The sequence below is a fragment of the Corvus moneduloides genome, chromosome 4 (genome assembly GCF_009650955.1).
Source record: "Corvus moneduloides isolate bCorMon1 chromosome 4, bCorMon1.pri, whole genome shotgun sequence".
Taxonomy (NCBI): Eukaryota; Metazoa; Chordata; class Aves; order Passeriformes; family Corvidae; genus Corvus; species Corvus moneduloides.
In genome coordinates this window covers 62,371,655-62,394,846 of record NC_045479.1, presented here as the reverse complement: position 1 = coordinate 62,394,846, position 23,192 = coordinate 62,371,655, and the positions used below count along the sequence as shown (strand labels likewise).

The 23,192-nt window shown below is 40.8% G+C and overlaps 1 protein-coding gene across 3 annotated transcripts in view; it reads right to left on the bottom strand.

Moving 5' to 3' along the window:
* Nucleotides 1-23,192, bottom strand: part of RELN (reelin) — a 274,847-nt gene that overhangs the window by 5,695 nt on the left and 245,960 nt on the right. For all 3 annotated transcript variants that reach the window (XM_032106018.1, XM_032106019.1, XM_032106017.1), the window contains exons 47-63: nucleotides 21,134-21,274; nucleotides 19,566-19,743; nucleotides 18,053-18,246; nucleotides 16,689-16,945; nucleotides 15,776-15,930; nucleotides 14,760-14,974; nucleotides 14,306-14,483; nucleotides 13,111-13,286; nucleotides 11,768-11,874; nucleotides 11,123-11,365; nucleotides 10,426-10,601; nucleotides 8,776-8,849; nucleotides 7,815-7,976; nucleotides 7,326-7,483; nucleotides 6,300-6,519; nucleotides 5,106-5,303; nucleotides 4,613-4,711 (exon numbers count right to left, since the gene is read on the bottom strand). In XM_032106018.1, coding sequence (XP_031961909.1) covers nucleotides 4,613-4,711; nucleotides 5,106-5,303; nucleotides 6,300-6,519; nucleotides 7,326-7,483; nucleotides 7,815-7,976; nucleotides 8,776-8,849; nucleotides 10,426-10,601; nucleotides 11,123-11,365; nucleotides 11,768-11,874; nucleotides 13,111-13,286; nucleotides 14,306-14,483; nucleotides 14,760-14,974; nucleotides 15,776-15,930; nucleotides 16,689-16,945; nucleotides 18,053-18,246; nucleotides 19,566-19,743; nucleotides 21,134-21,274 — 2,931 coding nt within the window. The remainder of the gene's footprint in view (nucleotides 1-4,612; nucleotides 4,712-5,105; nucleotides 5,304-6,299; nucleotides 6,520-7,325; nucleotides 7,484-7,814; nucleotides 7,977-8,775; nucleotides 8,850-10,425; nucleotides 10,602-11,122; nucleotides 11,366-11,767; nucleotides 11,875-13,110; nucleotides 13,287-14,305; nucleotides 14,484-14,759; nucleotides 14,975-15,775; nucleotides 15,931-16,688; nucleotides 16,946-18,052; nucleotides 18,247-19,565; nucleotides 19,744-21,133; nucleotides 21,275-23,192) is intronic.

Genomic DNA, 23,192 nt, shown 5'->3' with positions numbered 1-23,192 from the left:
TTAAATGCATTTTTCAAATAATTGCTTTTTACTAAAAAATATGAAGCAGATGAAAATGCTTTTCCACATGAGCGCTTCTTGTTAAATATAGAATATATAATTTGTATTTTAATAGTCCGAAATAAGGATAAACATTCTTTGTACCAAATGCAACAGAAGTTCTCACTAAATCATTTGTGCCAAAAATGTGAGAATATCTCGACAATGAAGAGCATGGAGTGATGGCTATGGAGGGATTCATTCTGCTATCTATCAGTTAACCATAAAATTGTAGGTGGGGATAACATTTCTTGCATTCCTTGCACAACATAAATTCCTTTGGATCAACGTAACAAGTTTTGGGGTAAAGAAAGCAATATCAGACCTTTAGTGTTCATCTTATAACTACCCTTTATTTCTCAGTACCTTTGACTTTGAATTAAGTTAATGAGATGTCTCTAAGGGCCTGCCCTATACACAAGGAAATGGCAGTTGAGTAATGCACATGCAAAGAAGTGTGAGGTGTGTGTGCAGTGGGCAGGCTAAGAGCTGTGCTTCCAGAGAAAATATGCAAATGAAATGCAGAGTTAGACATAGGCTCTTCTTAGGGCAGAAGTATAGGGGCACAGAAAAGCTCTATTTCTTAAGCCTGGGATAAAATACATTTTTATCCTAAGAAGAGCCACATGGAACACATGAGAGTTGTGCCCAAAGCTTTCTTTACAAATGGAGAGAAAAAACCCTGCACTAATGAGAAATAATCAGCACTAGCTTTAAAAGGGACTGGAAAACATAACAACTTGTATCTTCTCCCCACCACAGGACAGACATCAACTGTTGTTAAGTTGGCAAGATCAATTTAATGTATAACATTATCAACACAGGTATTTGGTTTCACCTGTTTAAAAGAGGTGCTCAATTAAAGCACCATTTGCAGCTGCATCGCAATCTTTAAAATTCTGCTTTTTAATGAGTGATTCAAATAGTTCAATCAAAAGTGGAATGATTTTAAGTAACATACAAAAGGATCCACCTTTGGCCTTCTTCTATCACTGCCAGGTATTTTGCATGCATGTATAATCTGCAGGTTGATTTTTTTCCCCCCAGCAATTTTTTTGGGAGCAAAGAGGAATCAAAGAAATGGCATCCTGAAGCCATGTTTGCTGGTGAGAAGGATGGTGACCTTTGACTCAGGAATCAGTTGAACTGAACAGTGTCATGACCTTGACTGCGCGTCAGCTGTAGCAGTATCTGCACTACGACTTGACAGCTAGGCCTGTGGCAGAACTAATTTCAAATCTTTGGATTGCTGAGAAGAGTTGGGCTATGAAAGCAGGTATTCACAGATCTGCCCCTGGGGTGAGCACTGTAGGGAGGAGCAGGGACGTCCCCTGTTTTGGATGGGAAATAAAATCAAGAAAATCCTTATTTGCTTTACATCCCTACAGACCAGCTCTCCCTGCTGGCAGGTGCTTTCCCTGCTTGCCCTCTTACTCCAGCCCTTAGTCTGCTCAAGGAGAGCATGGCTCCCTTGCCTGTGGGCTGAGGAAAAGCTGGCACAGCACCTAGGTGTGTACCTGGGGGTGCAGGCAGTCAAGCCAGCACTTAGGCTGGGAAAATCAGACCTCCATTAGCCCACAGAGTAGTGAAGAAAACACAGGAAGAGATGTGTGGAAAGCCAGGAATTTATCTATGTCCCAAACCACACCTCCTAGTGTAGGTTGGCTCCTTGCTCTATCCCCTCATGGGCTTGCCTGCTGCATCAACATGGGTAAACAGGTCACAAACATGAAAATCTAGGACTGAAACCAGGGCCAGTGAGGATAATTTTCATAGTTCTGGAGAGGTGTATGGGGTCTCATCCAGATGGGTGGTGGAGTGCAGGGTTGTAAGAGGACTGAACACAGACTGTGTTGGACATGGACCATCAACAGGTTATTATCTAGGGATGTTCACGGCCTTCTGAGACAAGGCCAGAGTTCCAACAGAAATTACTTCCAATTTAGGAGGCACAGATTTTTCCTAAAGTATCCCAGCTTTGGGATGAATAAGCCAGACAGAAGCCTATTGACACTCCAATGGTGCCCTATAGAATGAATGGGAAGAGGTAATTACAGAACCCAGGTGAATGGTTTAAGTTCAGGCTGTGCCTCTCTGCAGCCCTGCCAGAGAGCCCTGAGGTGGCTATTGCCCACAGAGCTCCCTCCTGGCAATCTTGGTGGGAGGGAAGGGCACCCAGAGGTCACTGGCTTCTTGCCTCTTGCTGCGGAGCTGCCTGGGAATGGGGGCTTGTTCTTCCCAGGAGCAGGCAGGGCTTCTGTACCTTTTATTGGAAAATGAAGGAATATTAAGAATGAAAGCTAAGTCCTATGCCTAGTACTCACAGTGTGAATTCTGGTAGCCCTGGTGTGTGCAGGATCATCTAGGGTAAGTGCTAACAGACACTGACCCAGGCTCCCTTCTGATAACCCGAAGCACTCCATGGAGGTGACTGAATGTCTTCATCATTTTACAGGTGAAGAAACTGAAGTGCTGGGGGTAAAGTGACCACTGTGAGGTGGCCAAGTGAAACAGCAGAGCTACAGGAAAACCCATATGAGAGTATTTATCGATAAGGAAGTGTGTCCCCTTTCAGAAAACTTGTGGGTTATTCGCAGATAAATTTCAGGAGGTCTACAGAGTATTTTGATTAATTACAATGTGCAGATAGAACTTAAGCAAAACAGAGGAGTCAAAGGCACCTGTCAGGACTGAGCACATGCCAGCATACGAATCAGATGTACCATGGCATGTAATGTTGCCCTTCCTGAGAGCAGCATGTCTCATGTGTTGTAGTTAGCAGGGAATGGAGCTCCACATCTGGCCTTCGGGAAATAAGCTGTAATGGCACCGTGTTTCACAGGACTTGGTAAGGGAGAAATCAGTCCAGTTTGGTCTGTCTTTGTGCACTGTACCAGGTGTCACTTGAACAGGGTGGAAATCCTCTGTCTCTAGCCTGATATTGAGGGCAATTTTCAGAAGAGCCTTAAAGCTCTTTAACAGGACTAAAATAATAATAGAAAGGAGGAGGCACTGTCTGCCCACCTGGTTCCTTCTCTAGGCAAGGTGTGATTGCTTGCTATGGCCATTGCAGTGTAACATATCTCACGACTTCTTGTTACCACTCAACTTGTGTATCTAGTCTACAGCCTGGCAGATCTCATTGTCAGAGAAGTTCTCCACATTTAAGCCTCAGAATCACTTTTTAAAGATCTGTTCTATTCCTACTTATGGTCCCTAATTCAGTGCTTGGATTGATGGATAACATTATACTTTATTTTTTTTCTTACGCAATTTGTTCTGTTCATTTTATTTTTAATTGCAATGTAGAAAGACATGTGAATATTTTAGAATGACCAGTTCCCTTTTCCATGGTTTTCTAAACTCTGAACTTCCTGCAGCTCATACTCTTCCATATCTTTCCTGATGCAGCATCATACAGCCATTGATTAAAACAGAAATCATATCCATCTCTCTCCTCTGTTCCTTCCAGTTTTAAGCTTAATGTTATGGAAGCAGAGCCCAGCAAGGTGTGTAAAAGCAGTGGAGGGTGTAAAGTTACTCAGTGTTGGAACCAGTTTGGTTTGGGGTTGATATGAGTGCCATGCAAGCTGGTGCTTCTCGGTGGAAAGGAGAACAGAACTAACTAGCAATCAGACAATTCATTTTTGCTACTGTTACAAAACATTACTTGCAGTGTCTCTGCTAATTCAGAAACCTCATGGCTATAGTTACATGGTCTAGAGGTTATCTAAGCCTAATTTCTTCACTGCTGTTTTTTAAATTGTTCAATAAAAAGAATGTTTGAACCTATCTATGGAGCAGGCTCGCCTCTCTCTGCCAACCACTGCCAGCGATGAGTTCCTGCCCAGGAAGCCACTAGAATTTCACTTCTACTGGAACTAAATTGTTAGAGAAAAAGCAGGTCATCTCTTCATGATGCAACACAGGAAAAACGGGTTAGCTGCCAGCGAAACCCATCTCAAGAATGGGAGAATCAGGAGGGTGCAGACTTGGTAAAATCTTGACAAGGGGATGAATATAGAGCTCGGATCATAGGAACCTGATATAGTGAACCCTGTTTCTGAACAGTATCCTTCTTACTAAAAAAGGAAATGAATAAGGCATTAGTTGCTAACACGAATTTTTAAGAGGCACAACAACATTACTTTGTGCAATGAACAATACAGAAAAATCTTTTGTATCCTTGAAAGGATATAGATCAGCCTTACACGGCAGCACAATGCTGAACAGGAATATCCTTTCTTAGGTCCCAGCAAAATAGTTTTTTAACAGTCATTGCTGCATTACAGGACCACAGCAATACTTGGAGGTGATAAAGCCCCACTTTCCCTCCTGCATTTTTCCATAGTGCACAACACACCCCCCTGCTGTGCCACTTACTTTGTGTTCATCTCAACTACTGACTTGCAGTCAGGGCAGAGCATCAGGAAAGATAGGATTTTAAAGGTTTCCATTTGAGAAAGGATTCCCTGGGCCACAATGGTTCTTACTGAGCTTAACACCCATGTCATGCTGGAGAAATTTCAGTGCTTTCTGAGGTGGGGTGGGATGAGGTGAAGCTGATACTCACAGGACGACTTCTACGTGGTCCAAAGCCCACTGATCATGACCTGTTCCGTTGTGACGGGGCTGCCACCAGCGCAGTAAGACTCCTTTCATTCGTGCCTCCCTGTCACACAAACATAAGAGCCTGTGAGAGCTGCAGACTACTGGTGTTTTGCATATCCCTATCTATCCCCAAATGGGAACTGAGAGCAAAGTCACATCGTTGTTTCTATGTCACTGAACATCAACACATTGTACGTGTAAAACGTTTAATGGTTAAAAATGCACATAGATAAGGAGGATTTTTTTCCTCATCTAAAACAAGTATTCTTTCTGTTTTTCTTTCAAGTGCATTGATAAACACTAGCCTGGAATTTCTTAATCAGCCTTCCCTTTAAGTCATCTTCTTTGCCTACCCTCTTCATCAACCTTTTTTTTTCAACAGTGATGCAAAGAGAGGTTATTTCTTAGCAAAAATGTAACTTGTGCATTTAGAGGTAATGAATGTGGGTACTCACAAGGGAACGTTATAAGACACTCTTTGGGCTTGTATAAAGTCCTTTGGCTGATGCTGTGCAATTACTTGCCATGTAATTCCATTATTTACACTGTACTGGAGGAGCACTGCCTTGTCTACAGTGTTAGGATCACTCAGATTGGTATTGCAACTGTCTGTTTGTGAAATACTTCCAATTTGCAAAACAAACATGATTTTGCTGTAAAACACAGAGAGAAAAGGTATTTTCAATATGCAAAAGTATTCAAACAGGAATAGCATTTCTAGGTTTATTGCAGTTACCTTATCAAAACTTGGAGCATTTTCAAGAATCATTACTTTAACATGCAAAATAAACTGTTTGCATATCTTTAAAACACAGCTCCCCTTTCAAAATAATAGTTTACTGTGTGTAACATAATGTTGCAGGCAGTAGATCCAATTTTGCAATATATCTGCACAAAACTGAGATGGATAAAAATGCAAATATGTAAATGAGTGTATGAAAAGTTTAACAAGGACAAATAAAGGTTGAATATAATAAAGTGCCTAAAAATATATATCAAATTCTTCCTGGGTGTTCAAGTAAGAAGAGAAGAGCCTGATTTATATCTGGCCCATTGGCCAATTCATCCTGTTTCTAATCTTGCTTTGGACAACTAAATATAAACCAGTCCTGAAAGCTGTCACTCTACTAAGAGCCAGCACAGGCTGGTTACATTTGTTTTTCCATGGCCAAAGAGGCTCAGTAGATGGAAAAGATACTGCTGTTCGTTGCCAGGTGAATATAATTCTATTTGACAACGGAAATGGGAAAATGAGCCTGTAATTACTAAATAGCATCTTTAGTCATAACCATCGTGGAGGCCCATACAAACATGGAATTTGTCTTATCAGTTCAGGCACCGGTCCAGGCAGTCTGGTGTCCAGTCTTTGCCAACAGCTTCATTGTCAGTGCTGGCTTACATAGACAGGGCTCTGTTGGGCATGATGAAAACATTTGACCTTTTCATCTGACATCCTCACTCTCCATCTCCCAAATTGAAGTCACAAAGCATTTTGCCAACCCTAATGTTTCCTGCCAGCCACATCCAACTGCATGGCACAGCCAGGTCAGTCCATCCTCATCAGTACTGGCTCACATGGCTGCACATACATGTGAAGAGTTTTCTTTCTCATGAATTGTTAAAAGAACTGTTTAGGCTCAAAGTACTACCTTGCTCTGGTGAGATCCAGAGGCTTGGTCACAGCTTGTCTTATTTGACATCCATTAAAGTAGAGTGAATCTCCATGGGCGTAGGGTGCCAGCTGTCCACATCCATTCCCTATCACTCCCCCCTGAATGGTTTCCCAGTTTATTTCAGTGACTCTTTCAGATTCAAAATTATCTTTAATATAACTTGGAAGATCATGGCTGAAAATAGAGCAGTCATCACCTAAAAATGGCACAGTGAAGTTGTAAAACACACAAAAATGGAAAGAATGGAGAAAATTGAGTTACAGGTCATTGTAATCCATTTAAGGTTGTGGCTCAATATACAGTGTGGCTCAGTATACAGCCTGAATATATTTCAGCAGATACATTAATAATGTGCACATTGATATACAGCAGTTATTTGTACAAAATTGAGGCTGTGAGTCTTATTTTTACAGCAGTATAACTTCAAGAACTGCAATACAGCTTCTCCTGTTTTGCATTGATGCCAACAGGAGAAACCTCAAATTGCTGGTTGAAGGCAAATATGTTTAAAAACTCGGAAGGGATCTGATTTTATAAAGTTATGAGGCTCTCCTGGAAGACATTAAACACTGGCTCCACTCCCACAAAGCACTTAGAGTTTACCAAGGGCACTCAGGTACCATTAGGCATGTGCTTAGCTGCAGTGAGGGGTTAGAGCAGAACACTCTGTCCTGATGGGGCACGGAGTCCCTTATAGATGCCAGTCACCAACATCTGGATACCATTTGCGCATCCTCTGGGATGCACCCAGAAGGATGTTCAGGGGTGGAAGACAGTTCTGGGTAATCAATAAAGGCTGGATGGACTTTACATACAGTGCCAGATAGGAGAGACTGCTGACTCAATACAGTTTCCAGCTCTGACAAATTATTAATATTGAATTTGTTACTCAGACATTCCAGTGATGAATTTGGACATGATACATAATTTTATCTTTTTGTTTAATTTTGAGCTAGATTAGGCTGTAGTAGAGGTACAAGAGAGAAATTGAAGAAATGGAACCTTGGTATCCTTCATCACAGATGCAAATGGCTCCAGTCGTGCAATACCCATGGCCACTGCAGAGCTTCGGGCACGCTTCCCCGATGTACACGTGATCGATTGCCCAGCTCTGCTTTTCTAGTTCTTCTCCCTTCTGAATCCACCTGAACTGAGTTGCACTGCAAATATCAAAATCCAAACACTGTATTACAATATGTAGCAATTAAACACATCTGTACAGTGATGTTCTAATATACCAACAGCAAATGTAACCAAAAATGTCATATAGGGGGCTGTGACTTCAATAGTTGGAAAGACCCACCTTGCTACATCATTGGCCGTAGTGACTTATAGTAACAAAAAACCGCCTGAAGAATATGAGTTATGTATCAGATCTAAATCCTGCAATAAGGAATCATTTTTAATTCACCAGTTGTTCCTAGTAAACCGTGCCAGCAAGACAGCTGTCATTTTACAGATCCACAGTGAGCTGACCTTTCAGTAACCTACCTGGATGAGACATGGTCAGGCAGCTGGATAGTTATTCTTCTCCACATGGAGGTATTGACAGAGTTATAGATGGTAGCTTCATGGAATTGAAATGGGGAGCAGCCAATGCTATTAGATGAGGAAGGAAGACAGTGTGTCTGGACAAGTTGCCATGAGTCTGTCCTGTAGCAAACAAAAAAAAAAGAAAAAAAATTTTAGAACCACTGAAAAAATAATGAAAGGAAAACAGGTAATTTCTAAGGGTCATGACATTGCCTGTCTTACTAAACAAACACAAGAGATTGTCAGCAATAGTTTCCATGCTCTGGAGCCACAAATAAACATGAGGTGAGAGGCTGAAGCACAGGTGCAGCCAGGGAGGGTTTGAATGTTGTGGAACCGTTGGTGGTGGCACTCCCAGCAGTGTGGTACATACAGCTGCTTGAGGCTGCATGACAGAAGGATTTATTTAGGAGGCTGCTTCTTAGCCTCTTTCTTACAGTGTTCAGAAGAGTCCCAATAGAATTTGCTACATTTTCACCCACAGTCATTTGAGCACAGAATATACTTTCATTTTTACAAATTATAACATGCTGCTATTCTACAGCACATGAGGCAGTGTTATTGTTAGCTAAAGACCAATTTGGAATTAAATAACTCCTACTTCATTACAGCTTGGTCCTGTATCCTACTAAAACACTTTCCTGGAGATGTGTTTTCCTGTGAGCACATTTTTAACAGGAACATGCTCATGTCTGTAACTGCAAGCTCAATGCCATGAATCTGTCAACATCTGGGATAAATTATAAAGAGAATTTATGGGGGTTATGTAGACAAATCCCAGTGCTTGCACACCGGCTTTGTTCAGATTCTGTTACAACATGAATACCAAAGTAATTGCTTTAATAAATAAAAGCTCACTAGGTTTTTAATGTCATACTACTTTTTTTTTTTCAGGTCTGTGTATTCTGCTGTCATTTACCTGGCATCCTTTGTATACTCCAGCATCACTGAGTGGAGGTCCCCACAAGAATTTGCCTCACAGCCAACCACGATCTACAGCACAAATAAAATCAACTGCTATAACAAGTCAGGTAGACATTTAAAGTGATACGTAATCAAGTTATGTTCTTTTTTTTTTCTTTATTGGGTGTATAAGGGATTGTAAACTTAGAACTTGGGCTAAATCCATCAAAAGTGGATGGAAAATAAAAGACACAGTACTTCAGGTACTGCTTTTACTTAAAGAATTTTACTTTCTTGCTACTTTTATTTCCTAACAGAATCCTAACACTTCATTTCTAAAGTCCAAATTAAATATCTAAACAAACATTGTTTCTGAAACAAAAAGATATGGTAGTTCCTTGGCATTTCCAAAAGTGAAGCACCTATAAAGTTTAAAATTCATAATGATAAACATGTGGACATAAACTTTAAATCAGTCCAATTTAGGAACAGAATTATTCTGAATATTTAATACAATAGACATATTTGTTCCATATTACAGTAGAAAGATTACAGCACCCAGTATGCATTACTGATTAGATAGTAAGATGCTAAATTTCAAAACCAAACAGAAGCCATGCTAGAGCTGAGTTTAGAAATAAAATCTTTGCTGTGAGTCGTGAAGAAAGAGGGGGAATCAGGAGAGAAAAACTCTGCAATGAGAGTTTAGTAATATGAACTATTAAATGCTGATGGGTTATCATAATTTTGGTCTTAAAACAGGAAAAAGAAGATAGGCTGGGTAAAATAAGCATCTTGGGAAGGGTCTTGACATTCAGTACTAAAAACCGTAAGAGACTTCTCTTGTATATAATTTCTTTGGCATGCTGAGTGGGGGAAGCAGTGCTTTAGGGATTATATTAGACAGTCAATATAAAATAGGTAGTGAGTAGAGAAAAGGTGAAAATACTGATCAGTGGAAGATGGAAAATTCTGGAACTGTCTTGTCAAACAGAAGAGCAAGAAAAAAACCATAATAAGAAAATGGATTAGTATTTTGATAACCCTACTTTCATGTTAGTCCCTGGTTTATTTAAGACAGGGTGCTTGAAGAATGACCAAGAACATTTCTGGAAAACAACTACTTGTTGCCTTTGGCCCTGTGTAGAATTCTACCTTAAATCAAAGCAAAATACTCAGAAATGTTTCTCGGATTGTTTAGGCCATTTGCCATGACACAAGTAAGTAGAAGGGGTACTTCTACTTGAACACACTTGCATTTTCCATATGACACTTTTCTCCAGCCTGCTTCTCCCTTGCCTTTTCTGTTTCTTCACGAATTAGGGGAAAATAGTTTATTCTGCATGGCATCTATTCTCACCTTAGAAAATAATTCCTACTGTATCTGATGATCCAGTCATTTCAGGAAAAAGATATTAGACCTCCAATCCCTCTGACTAACCCCAAAAGCATACAGACAGTCAGAATATTCTGACATTTTACACTCATGCAGCCTTTCTGGTTCTCAATACCTACACTTCATATTTTCCTTTAATTGCTGGTAAAAAGTCACTATTAATGTAGTCATCCAATCGAGCATCCTAGTTGGAAGAAGAATAATTTCTGGACACACATTAGATGAATTTTCATTGTGTTGTTTACTTTGGAGAGAGAGAACATTTCTTACTTTAAACTGCATCATGTATCCTGGCTGTATAATGAGCTCCCTGGAGGACAGGATGTTGTGTGTTTTATCCTTTTTCTTATTTGGCCAGTAGAGATGGAATGATGGATTTCCACAGAACCCTGCAGTTCTGACTGCATTAGGGTAAAAGCTCCAGTTTTCTTCATGAGAAGTGCCTTCTATTAAGATGAGTTAAATACAATTACTGCATTGTCTTGGTAAACATCAAGACTTAGTAATGAATCCACAGAATCACTAGATAGAGTACTTTAGTGATATAGACACTACATTTACGGTATCTGTAATGACACACAGCAAGCTACTAACAGACATAATAAAGACAATCATTTCAAGAGAGGTAATTAAAATGTTTAAATAATAGTACTTTTAAAAAACATGATGAAACAAAAGTATAACACCAGGAATTTAAATGAAATTAATTGGGTTGAAATAAAAAATTTTATATGTGTATATATATGTGCACACATACATATCTGAATATACATATATATATATATATATATATATTTACACACTTCTATTAATAGCATGAAGAATAGCACATAAACAGTATTAGTCTACAAAATGAAAAATTTGTAGCGCTAAAATAAAAGACAGTCTGCTTGCAAGCTCTCAGGGCTCAGGTAAGATAAGAACAGATAATGCCAGACAACAGGTGAGCTGTGGCAGCCTGTTTTACCATCATCAAACGTATCCACCAGCTGGCTGGGGTTGATCTCTGCTCCCCCGACCAGGATGTTGTCCAGAGCCCACTGTGCCCGGTCGGGGCCGGGCACCACGATCCCGTTGCTGAGAGTAAAAGGCTGCCACCAGCGCAGGCGGGTGGTGTTGGTCAGGGCATGCTCGGGAAGGAGGATGTAGTCGTGCCTCACTGAGATGTACTTTTGATAATCCATCTCATGGAGCAAAGTCCAGGATATCCCTATAATGAGCAGATGCAGGTTTAGCAATAAGCATATGGTAGAATATTCTAAAGAATTAAAGTAAGATAATAGGAAATAAAAAGTAAGAGCTATGTCTTCCGATAGAGCTTAACTTCTAAGGATAGTTGGCAGCTGTTACTCACTGCAAGAGTAATCTTGTAATTGTAAAAAGGAATCAACTTGGGTGGAAGCCACTGATTACTGAAATAAGGCAGGAGGATTACGGAAAACTCGTGAGAAATAGATGGAAATTTTAGATGGGGGAAAAAAACTTTACATGGACAAAAATAACTTTACAATTAAGAATTAGCTTTTTATTTTGGATCTCTGACAGCTTCTCAGATATTCATGGTGCATGTATACAGAACCATAGCTTAGCTATAACTACAGTATATACTTGCCTCCATCAATGGAATAGTCTAGCAGCACTCCCTCCTTTCTGCAAGTCGGTCTGTGGCATGTTGTCATGTTGTTTTCACTCCCAATTCTCCCCCAGTACTGTAGAAACCTAAGAGTAAATGTATATGATCACATCTGTTAGACTTGCACAAATAGCGGTTGCTTTCTGTTTGCAGACATGCTGAAATTGTTCCAAATGCCAGCATTTTTAAGCAAGCAACATCGATGCACAAGTACTACAAAGGTTTCCAAAAACATTGCCTAGTAATTTTCATGGGAACCTCATGGAATTCAGCTAAGAACTGCCCCTGGGAGGGACTAACCCATGGCAAATGTACCAGCCAGAGACAGACTGGATGGGAGCTGCTTTGCTTAGAGTTCCCTGGGAGTCCTGGTGGAATGGGAGCTCATCATGTGTTAAGGTGCCCTTGTATCAATGAAGGACATAAAAGAAGTTGATAAACTGAGGCAAGGTCAGTGGAGGACACTGGAACAATTGGGGCCAGAGCTCCAAGCTAGTGGTCATACATTGAAAAAATAGGAAGTTCCAAATGGATTTAACGGGGGGAAAAAAAAAGCAAAAAAATCACTCTGAGAGTAACTGAACACTGGTACAAGTGTTCCAGTACAGACAGACAGTAGGATCTCTATTCTTGGAGGTTTTTAAACATCCAATGGAACAAAGTCCTGGACAAACTGGTCTGAATTCAGTGTTACCTGGCTTTGAGCATGAGGTTGGACTAGAGACTCCCTGAGGCCCCTTCCTTCCTGTGATTTAGCAAACTTGCAGAATTTCAGAAGTCAGAGTGTGTGGCTTCCTTAAAGCCATGTGGTCAAGAGAAATGATGCTGAAGTTGTCCATGTCATGTCCTTAGCTTCTCTAAACTGACAGAGTTCCAATGCTCTCCTGATATGTCATCCTTTCCAACAGCATAGTAATGGAAAGGATCTTGCATGGGCACCAAAGAGAGGACAACCAGCAGAGGTTCTGCTCTGAGCTCAGTGAGAGACACAGCTGGTGCCTCCAGGAGTGATGCCCCAGTGACTGGTGTCTTGCCTCTTTGCAGGACAGAAGTTGCTGATTCCAGGACATTTCTGGACAAATTAACCTGCTGATTCACCTGGACATGTCAGACCCTTTCCACTGTGCTAGGGTGAGCTTTGCTCTCTGTGACTCATCTGAAAGCATCAATGCCTTGAGAATCGTAATCTCATTAGTGTCTGTCTCAGGTAGTGCTATTCTTGTGGCGGCCTAGGAATTCCCTGAGCTACCAGCTATGCTGCCTGCTGATTTGCCAGTGTGTGACAGAGTTCCCCGTGACATTGACATGGCAACATGACCTACTTTGCCCCTCGCAGGTCCAGATCTTGAGTGACAGCCTGCCTCACAGTTGGACCTCCAAAATACAGAGTTGTGTCTTCTGCGAGAATTCCACACTCGGTACAGGTATTTCCACCTTCTAAGGACATCCATAAATCTGGTTTAATTTCTTCATTGTCAAAGCGCTCTTTCAGGAAAGTCTGTAAGCCAGGTATTTAACATAAAGCACAGGTAAGTAAGATTTTAAGCCTTTTTGATAACCACAGCTGTAACTGACCTAAACATGTTTGAAGGGCTCAAGAACACTGCAAATTTTTCTCAGGGTGACTGAACATAATCCCTTTTGGCTGAGTATTTGGCCACTTGAACTGAATTCACTAAATGTGAAAATATATTAGAGCTGGATTTTAACACATTTGGGAAGCAATCCGGCAAATTAAAATTGGCATGTGCAAATGAATGGGCATGTTGGGTTTGTGTGGCAAGGTTTTGATGGCAGAGGGCAACAGTGGGGGACTTCTGTATGCATGGGAGAAAAAATACTTTATATTTTTCCCCAGCAAAACCAGCAATCCTGGCATTAAGGAGATAGCAGTAAAACTCCCCTAAAATTGCTGCCATTTTATCCCAACTGTCCTTAATGTGATGGATACATTACTAGTTAAAAATTCCAAACAGACAATGATATTTCTTCATGTAATTGTATTTCAGATGACATGATAACTGAGAAGTTAGTTATTTTTAACTTTTAAATTAGCAATATCTAACTGGAGTCCACTCACTTGTTATTGGGTAACATGAGTAACAGCCAGGTGAATCGATTTTCTAATTTTATGCCATTTTCCTTTATTCCCTACTTCAATATGCTCTTTCACAATAAAGACAATCTTTCTATTTTGATCAAATATAACCATATGTGCAAGGGTGATTTACATCCTATAATGATGATTAAAAGATGAACAGTGAACTTTATCACAGCTTTTTCAGGCTAAGTGTTATTTGCAAAGCAACAAACCCATTCTTGAATAATGCAGTTATTTTTGTTAAAAGCAGTTTTTTTGTTAAAAAAAAACCAGATGAAAGGGCTGCAAATGGATTTGACTGTCTTCAGGCTGATAGGAATCAAAGTTAAATGTCCAGTGGGATCAATCTCTCCTCTCTCTCCTTCTCAGTCAAACACATGCCAAAATTCATTCTTTAAAACATGCAGTAAAATTACCTTCAGTGTTTGGGTCAGGTAGCAGTTTGGACCCGAATACCCAGGATCACAGATGCATTGCTCATTCAGGCAGTCTCCATGACCTCTACAGTTTTCCAGACAACCAGGGCCCAGATAGAAATTATCGATGGCCCACTGCATATCTGAGTATTTCTGGTAGAACCGGAACCTCACAGGACTAGATATGAAGAAAACCAGACACATGCATAAAACAACTTTGCTCAGATGAAGAAATGTGATTAAACGCAATATACTCATGATTGTACTATCTTCTGAGCTTCCACAAGTAGTGGAAGTATCTACTGAAATTGATTTTTTACATATCCATAATGTAATGAACATGAACACTGCTATTCTGCAACTTCCTTGAAAGAAAATGAATAGGCAGATGTCCTGTTGTGTTTCTAGGAAGGTACTCAGTCCAAGACAAAATTAGTAGCCAATTCATACTTACTTGCCCACAAGGCTTTCAGGCAGTGAGTAAGTTACTCTTTTCCATCCTTTTGTGGGAAAGAAGACAGATGGCTGTGAGACACTCCCAGAACATTTTGGATCAGCTGGTAAGCACTGAGGTACTAAGTAACTCCAGCTAACACCAAAGTCAGTGGAATACTGCACATGGACCTGATTTTGTGCAAGCTTTTCTGAGGTTTTACATCCAACAGAAACCTAATAAAGAAGAGAGAATCAGTAATTAAGAATTAATTGTGATGGTGGAGTTTAAAAAAGCATTTGAACCTGAACAGTGACTACAGAATTTTGCTTGAAATGATGGCAGTAAGAGTGCCTGTATGGTACCAGTCATCTGAAGATCTCTTTGATATTCCTAAGACTTAGAATAGACACCATATTTTGATTTAGCTTTCTTCTAGATAGCTCACATTCTGATTTCCAGATTTTGACACTTGTGCCTTATAACTCAGTATCACATAACAAATAAAGTAAATATCCCCTCCCACACAGCCTGAGATTTGAATATTTCAGAGAAGCCCACAGATTGGGGAGACCATCTTTATGGATGGATGTGTAAAGGGTTCTTGCAATTTCCATATACTGCTGGGTTATTGCCTTGATTTAGATAAAGGGGTGTACGAAGGCAAGTTTGGGTGCAAGTTTGATGTGAATGCATGGCAACACAGGAGCAGTGTGAACTACTGTGGAGCTGCTTTTTCCTCACCAAGCAGCTGTAACAAAATAGGCACCTGGTAGATGTGCAATACCCTTATTACATTATGTCCATGGAACTACAGTGCTGGAAGAGAAGAATGTGTCACCTCTGAGAACAGCCTGCAGTATTAAAGCTGACCAACACAGAGTAAGTGAGAAAAATGAGGATGGCCTAATAACAACAATTTTCCCTGCAGGGAATGGCTCTTGTGTAGGCGTATACATCATCCTACCTCCTGAAAGATCTACTTAGACCTGGAACAAAATGTGGAATTGAATAATTATATTGCAGACAGATTTTACCTTGAACTGCATAATCCAGCCTTCTGTAGGAGTCAGGTCGTGGGTGACTGCGTAGACTTCTCTGCCATCGTGGCTCCCGCAGATCATGACGCCGTCAGTAGAATCACAAAATCTCTCGATTGAGCAATCATCATGGAATAACCAGTGCTCATTCACTTGAAAATTAATGGCAATGTCAGTAATAGACAATGACAATATAAATTGAACAGGGAGTAGCGTTAACCACAAAAGGTGATTCATATATTTATTCTTCACCCTACATGAGAATTATTTAGTATTGCTCCTGAGAATATCACTACCCCATCTTTCCCATGTAAATATGTATTACACTTATCACATTTATTGCTGAAAGCACCTCTTACTATTCTCTTGCATAAGCATTACAGCATTATTTTTTAATGTTCAAGAACTAAGGATCTGAGACTTACTTAAAACATGAACTTCTGTTGCACTAAACAGTTTGAGAGAGCCTTTTAATGGGTGTTGCCTACATGTCTGCACAAAGTGTACCCCAGCACTGGCAGCTGTTAAGCCTTATAAACATATAGAAATGCATCTTCTACAAAATTTAGTTGCAAAAAGTAACTTAATTTCCCTAAAGAATATTTTAAAAAGTTAGGAAATAGCGAACAGACACTCAGGATAAGAAATCTGCTTACAATAACCTGGCACTTCTAAATCCCTTTTTCTTTCTTTGAAATAATCTTCTAAATAAATCCATGCAGTAAAAAAATCTGCATTATATCTTTTCATTTCACTTTTGTGAACAAAAAGCAGAAGACAAGACCTCTACAGCAATGGGATTGTCTGTGATCACTATCACAGTGAGACAAAGGTTCAGAGGCTCAGCAAAATCTGCAAATCGCTGCACTGGCTTCTTGCTCCTTAACTCAGATCCAGGTGGAACGTTTACCTGTGGTTTTGTCCTCCATGACCATGTCGAAGGCGATCCTGCCAGTGGGCCCCGCGTCGGCCGGGGAGCGCTCGTGCTGCGGCAGGGGAGCGCTGCTGAAGGTGTCGAGCATCACCGTCCTCTGGTCGGCTGAGCCCGAGATCAGCACGTTGTCGATAGCCCAGTCGTTCTGGTCCAGCCCGTCGTGCTTGGGCTGCCACCAGCGGAAGCGTGTCCCCATGGTTTTGGCATCGTAGGGAAGGAGGATGTTCACAAAGCTGGAATAAAAGGTTGAAATTAGTTGTAGGAAAGCTGCAGGAGGAGGATATTTTGCAATGCTCTGTGCTGGGTGCTTTGACCAAGTCCATTACCAATGTTTCCTAGAATACATGGAAGTTGGGAAAGAAGAAGAAGACTGGTCTAGACTATATTCCTCTAGGAGATATTGCTGAAACAAAAATCTTCCTCATCACTCCCAATGTCATCCCTGGGACAGGGGCTCAGAGGGAGGTGGGTGGAAAACATGCCAGACTGTGGCATGGTTTGAACAACCTCACTTGCTCCAGCTGTTCTTATGGGACCAGATGCAACAGTCTGGACTAGCGGTGTATGGCCATGAGGTCCTAATTAAGGGAAGTGTTAAGAAGGAGAATGTTGAAGTAAAATGAAGATTACTTTTTCAACCTGGAGCCATTCAGCAGATAGCAATGTTCCAGTACAATTTTATCTGTTCCATTGCAACAGTAGCCAATAGTACACTGAAATCTCATGTCCAATTAAAGTACTAGTGATTTCTTGGTGTGTTCAAATAAAATAACAAATTTCCCCTACATCCCCATTTTCTACGAATCTTTTAAATTAGTCAGTGAGAAAAAGGTCAGCTCACATATATGCATGATTTGAATCTCACAAACATCTGAAAGTAGGGCTTGAGTGTATCCATCCTTTTGATGGATAACTGCAGAAACCACTCTCCACACCATTTTATAACTAACTTATAACAATCAGTGACTTTATGATCTTGCCAGTAAGGAACTAGATTGCAAAGGTTAGCAACTTTAAGAACAGGATGGACATCACTACAGTAGCTATTAATTTATCTTCCTGCAACCATTTACAAATCTACCAGACTGCTACAGGTTCCTAACTATTCTTGTATTTCTGGCCTAGTGGCTGCACAAATGCTGATGCTCTCAAGTATGTGCACTGTGACCATTCATAAATGCGTGTAGGACTGTACAAGCTGAACTCGTAAGGACCTAACATACAAACCACAGTAGTAATGTGTCCCACATATTATGTGTTTGTATGTTCTTGTGAAACATTCAAGACCACCTGACTTTAGCAGAGAAAGTTACACAGGCAGAAAGAAGATATCTACAAACCCAGGCTTGCTGAATTGATCATAGAAAATTTCCATTAAGAGGCTCCAGGTGATTCCACCATTCACAGAATACTCCAGCAGCACTCCTTGGTTGCGGTTATTAGGAGTTATCAGACATCCATACATGAAATAAAACTGGATGAATTCTGCACTGGTGAGGTTCAAGTCCACTGTAACTAACATACGGCTGCAGCCCTTAAAAGCAATGAAAAAATGTGTTGGCTGGTGTTGTCTGGCAAAACTTAGGTTCATGAAAATTGTTAGACTATGCAGTCACTATTAAGGTAGCTTCATGCTGCAAGCATTTTAAAATTGTACAAAATTTTATTAATTATTTCAAAGGTAAACTGACTACAGAACAATATATATATTTTTTTCCTAAATACATAATTTCAGTCATGTTTCATCTTAAAAATTCCTGTTGTGTATTTATATATGTTGCACCTTCAGTTTTACAATATTAATGTATTCACCTTTCTTCTGAATACAAGAATTGCAGAAATCCAATGCCTCCATTGTAAATCATGAAGTTTTCCATGCAGAATTAATAAATCACTGATTATGTGCTAATGATTCAACTTATTCCAACCATCAAATGGCAAAGCAATGTTAGTATGTGTGTTTTCCACAATACCTTATATATTTCACATTGCTTAGTCTTTTAGTTGGTGTCTACTTAGTCCTACTGGAATGATGTGGATATATAATGCTTCTGTTAGTTTATTTTAGAAAACTTTCGTCAGTTTGAACCTAGCTATAAATTTGACAGAAGAGATCTACAAGCATAAATTTTACATGTTTCTAAAACACTATTTTGTAATTTTTACAATCTTGAAGTTATCTGTTAGCAAACTATAGTTCAGCAGCAGTCTGGGTTATATACCTACATATGTAGCTAACCTAGGAAATTTTACTATGAGCTTACTCTGAAAACACCCACCTGTGAGACATCTGAAGGATGAGGCTACGCATGGATGCAATGTGCTCTAGGCTGACCCTGCTTGAGCAGGGAGGTTGAACCAGATGACCCACTGTGGCCCCTTCCAACCCGACCCATTCTGTGTTTCTGTGATTCTGTTTTGTCAAGGACCATGTGCAAGTTATACAAGTGCAAATAGCTAGTTATTAATTTACCTCTGCAGTCTGATTAGAAGCCACACTAAACTCTGGTCTGGAAGTTCTAAGTGCTATGAGGAGGCTGTTAGAAGGAAAATTGAATGTCTACATACTTATGCTGTGCTTTAATCTATCAGCTCCTCTCAGGAGCCACACACACTGTATCTCATTTTCCTAGCTGCACGATAGCAAGGAACATAGTATTAGCTTTCCTGGAGTGTCTGTAGGACCTGTTTGACTTCGACCTTCAGCCAGGCAAAGGATTTAATTTTTAAAAACGTTTTATATGTTTAATAAGTTATGCTGTTATTTTTTTAATGCCTTGCTATTTAACTTTTTAAATCAGTCCTGTTTATAGTGTCAAATGGAGCAAGCTGGTCCCTGTGCTGGACACACACCCCGCTGAAGTGAAGAGCCATCCCAGAGGCGACGGCCCCGCAGACCGTGCTGAGTTTGCCCCCGTTCACCGTCAGCCAGTTCTGGTTCGAGGGGGAGCGGTTGAAGTTGTCCTTCAGCTGTGTCGGAAGGGGAGTCTCTGGCTCGTCGCAGTACAGCCCACCCCAGTGCTCGTCGCAGCTGCAGAGCAAAACAAATGCACAAATCAGCTGGCAAAGGCTCTGCATGGAGGTTTAATCAGTGCCATGTTATTAAACTACCATCTCATTCTGCATAGTGGCTTCATTTACCAGTGCACAACTGGTATGTGGGGGTTTCAAACATCTGGCATTTTGCAGTTAATATGAAGCAAAAATGACTTTTTTGCAGGCTTAGTATTATGTATCACTCAAGCTTCTAATACAGGGTACACTCGGTACACTCCCAAACACACTAAAATCAGTAAAATACATTGTGCTTGGATAGATAAACCAAGAGAATGTGCCAAGCCTAAAAATGTCCTGCTAATGTTAAAGTTCAAGTTTCTGTAAAATTTTAGTAGATGGGTGCTTTCTTATCTTTATATAGTTCTCCTTTTTTTTTTCCCTCTGAAAAATGTTCTTGTAATGTGTCAAAGACTGGATAACAGCTTGGAACTGTGTTCTGCTACTATGAGATTTCACCAAGGATATTGTGTCTTGGTACTTCAGTGTTGTCAGGATAGAGGAGAACACAATAATATGTCTATTCTGCAGTGAAATATATTTCTAACAAATACAGGCACAGTGCAATGTATTTGTCACTGTGCAATACAACCATTCTCCCATTTCTGTTGCCATTTGTGGCTGGAAAAAAAGCAATACATCCATCTGGAAGGTATTTCTCTGTTGCCAAAACAAGCAAGTCTGGGGGTTGTTGTTTGCTAGCTTTGCAGGACTCTTTGTGGATTGTTACACAAACAGTTTGAGGATCAAGCCAGTTTGCCTCCCCTGGCAAACCATACCATGAAGCAGAGCCATCAGACCATCCAGGTAACACCTCTCAAAAGGCAAAATCTGGCCTTGTGAAGAACTGGCATATATCCCACTTGGTGGATATGTCTCACCTCCAGCCTGGGTTCTCTGCATCCAGCACCAGGCTGAGAGCACAGGGATATGGTGTGAAGCTCCCTGGGAATAAGGGTAACGTATTCTGGGAAGCTCCAGGACTGGATGTCCCTAGAGGGATGTGTGAACTCAAGAGGTTCCCTGCCTGGGTTCAAGAAGTTCAAGAGGTTCAAGAAGGTCCCCTGCCTGGTGGGAGAGGAATCTAGATGCAGCACAGGCAAGAGCAGAGGTGATGCATTGCCACTGAGGAAAGGACGGTCTGCTTTGGCCATGGAGCACCAACAGGCAGAGGTCTGGCTGTGCCAACCCCTGCACTTCCACTTGTTACTTCTGTTCCCAAGTGGTCCCAGTGCCCCGCTCAGTTTTAACAGTAAAATCCACCTTCCTTTGTAGAATTGTGTCAGTTTTTCCCACAAGTTCATCAGAATGACAGAGGGAGAGTGAAATGCTACAGCCCTGGGCAGGACAGGGAACAGAACACTTACACACAGTTGTCTTGTGTGCACTTCCCGTGGCCACTGCACATGTCTATGCAGCCATCCCCAATGTAGACATTATCAATTGCCCACGTTTGCTGCTTGTCAAAAGGAGCAGGCTGGTGCCAGCGGAAACGAGTTGCTTGAGACCTTGGGAGAGAAAGAAAAAAAGAATTCTGTATTTTCTAGCCAAGGTAATCCTTATTTTGACTAAAAGGAAATGTTAGTCTTAAGGCTAGGCTGATCTTGGAAGATTTGTTTGATACCAGCATGATCCAGGGCTGATTTCTGACAATGACAACATCCCTCCAATAAAAAGGTGCCCAAATTTTGATAACAGGACAAAGCACAGGTGCTTGGTATCAAGTTGAGAGTGTGGGAGGGAGGAAGTGGATCACTGGTGAAAGCAAAGCAAGTGGGCCATGGTTGGTGCAGTGGAGAGGAGGGTAGGAAGAAGTTGGTACTCCCAATTGGAAGCTCAGGCCAGTCATAACCATGTCCCAGCACAGATCCAAACTTGAGGGATAGCTAGGAGCTGGATCAAGCCAGAATAATCCAAACCCTCCAAGTTTCACCCTGAGCCAGTCAACAAGTCCAAGTCAACAAATTTACCTGACTTTTTCTCTATGGATTCTCCCAACTACCCTTAGGTAAGAGCAGCTCTAGGCAGTGGGCTGGGGACAGGCAAGAAGGCCATGCAGGGCTTGCAGCATGACCCTGTTTTTGCAGTTTTTTCCCTCCCCTCCACCCAGGGCTTGGTGGGAAATACTAAGAAATTATCTGTGGCTCTACTCAGTAAATTATTTTCATTTTGTTGATTAAAATGGGCTTAGCTCCCTATATGTGAATTAAGTGTCTCAGCTCCCAAGATAGATGATTAAAATCTATCCAAAACAGTCAGGGGACACCAAATAGCTATTCAGCTCATGCAGGTGGAGATTGTGAGTCAAGAGCTGTGAGAAGATGAATTTCTGTTAACTGTGAATTCAAGCTGATCCCTTTTTGACTCTACAGCACTAGATGGCAGCATTGAACTTTTCGTAGTCTGTTTTCTTTTGAAACTCATAGAGAAATCACAATTACTATAAACACCAAAACCCCCTAAAACCATTTAATGTAAAAATGGACCTCATATGATAAGGTCATAATTATCCCATTAATTATTTTTTAATGAAAATGCTGCATGAGGTGAATAAATAACATGTTTATCCAGAAAGAAATCTACTGCTCTGAGCTCAGCTCAGCTGCTCACCAAACAGCATTTTAAAAAGAAATGTAGAAATTGTGAGGAGGTCCTTTCAAAATAAAGACAAGCACCTGTATCTTACACTGCCTGGTTTGGCTGGGCACTTCACTAACAAGTTACAGAGTTGACGCTCCTGTGGGAAGCTTTGTGTTCACATTTGCATTTTAAAATCGGCTCTAAGCTAAAACTAAGTGTTCATTGCCGTCTAGAGGCCGGAGGTGAGGTAGTGCTCTGGAGTGCAGAAGCCTTAACAGGCTACACAGACATGAGTGGTGAGCACCAGGCCAAGTTATTGACTACATGTGCCTGCATGAGGCCTGCATGTGCCTAAAACATACAGGCACAAACAATTGGAGACACACACCCACTACTACTCAGCTTGAAATAATAAAGCAGCATAAGAATGATATTGCATCTAGACTAAAAGGCCTATTAGCTGCACTGTTCTTATCCTAAAGCTTAATGTGTCTCTTGCTTATGAGATAAGGTTGTAATAACCTCTCTCATGGAATGCCTATCTTAATAATTTTGGGAAATGGTACTACTTGAGCCAAAAATTAAAATTATGGGATTGGACAGAAGTGAAATTTTCACCTCGGTAGGGCATCAGACTTCTTGTGACATATACTGCTCAAAAAACTCTTCAGTCTTAAAATCACAGTTATTTATAAACCTGAGTTTATCTCAGGTGGCAGCTTCCTTTCAGGTCCAAATTCAATTGGTTTGGAACATCGATCCCAGCTGTGATTTATCCCATTCAACCCCAGAAAGACTATTCTGAACGCAAATATGCAGTCTTTATACAAGAACAGTTGGGGTAAT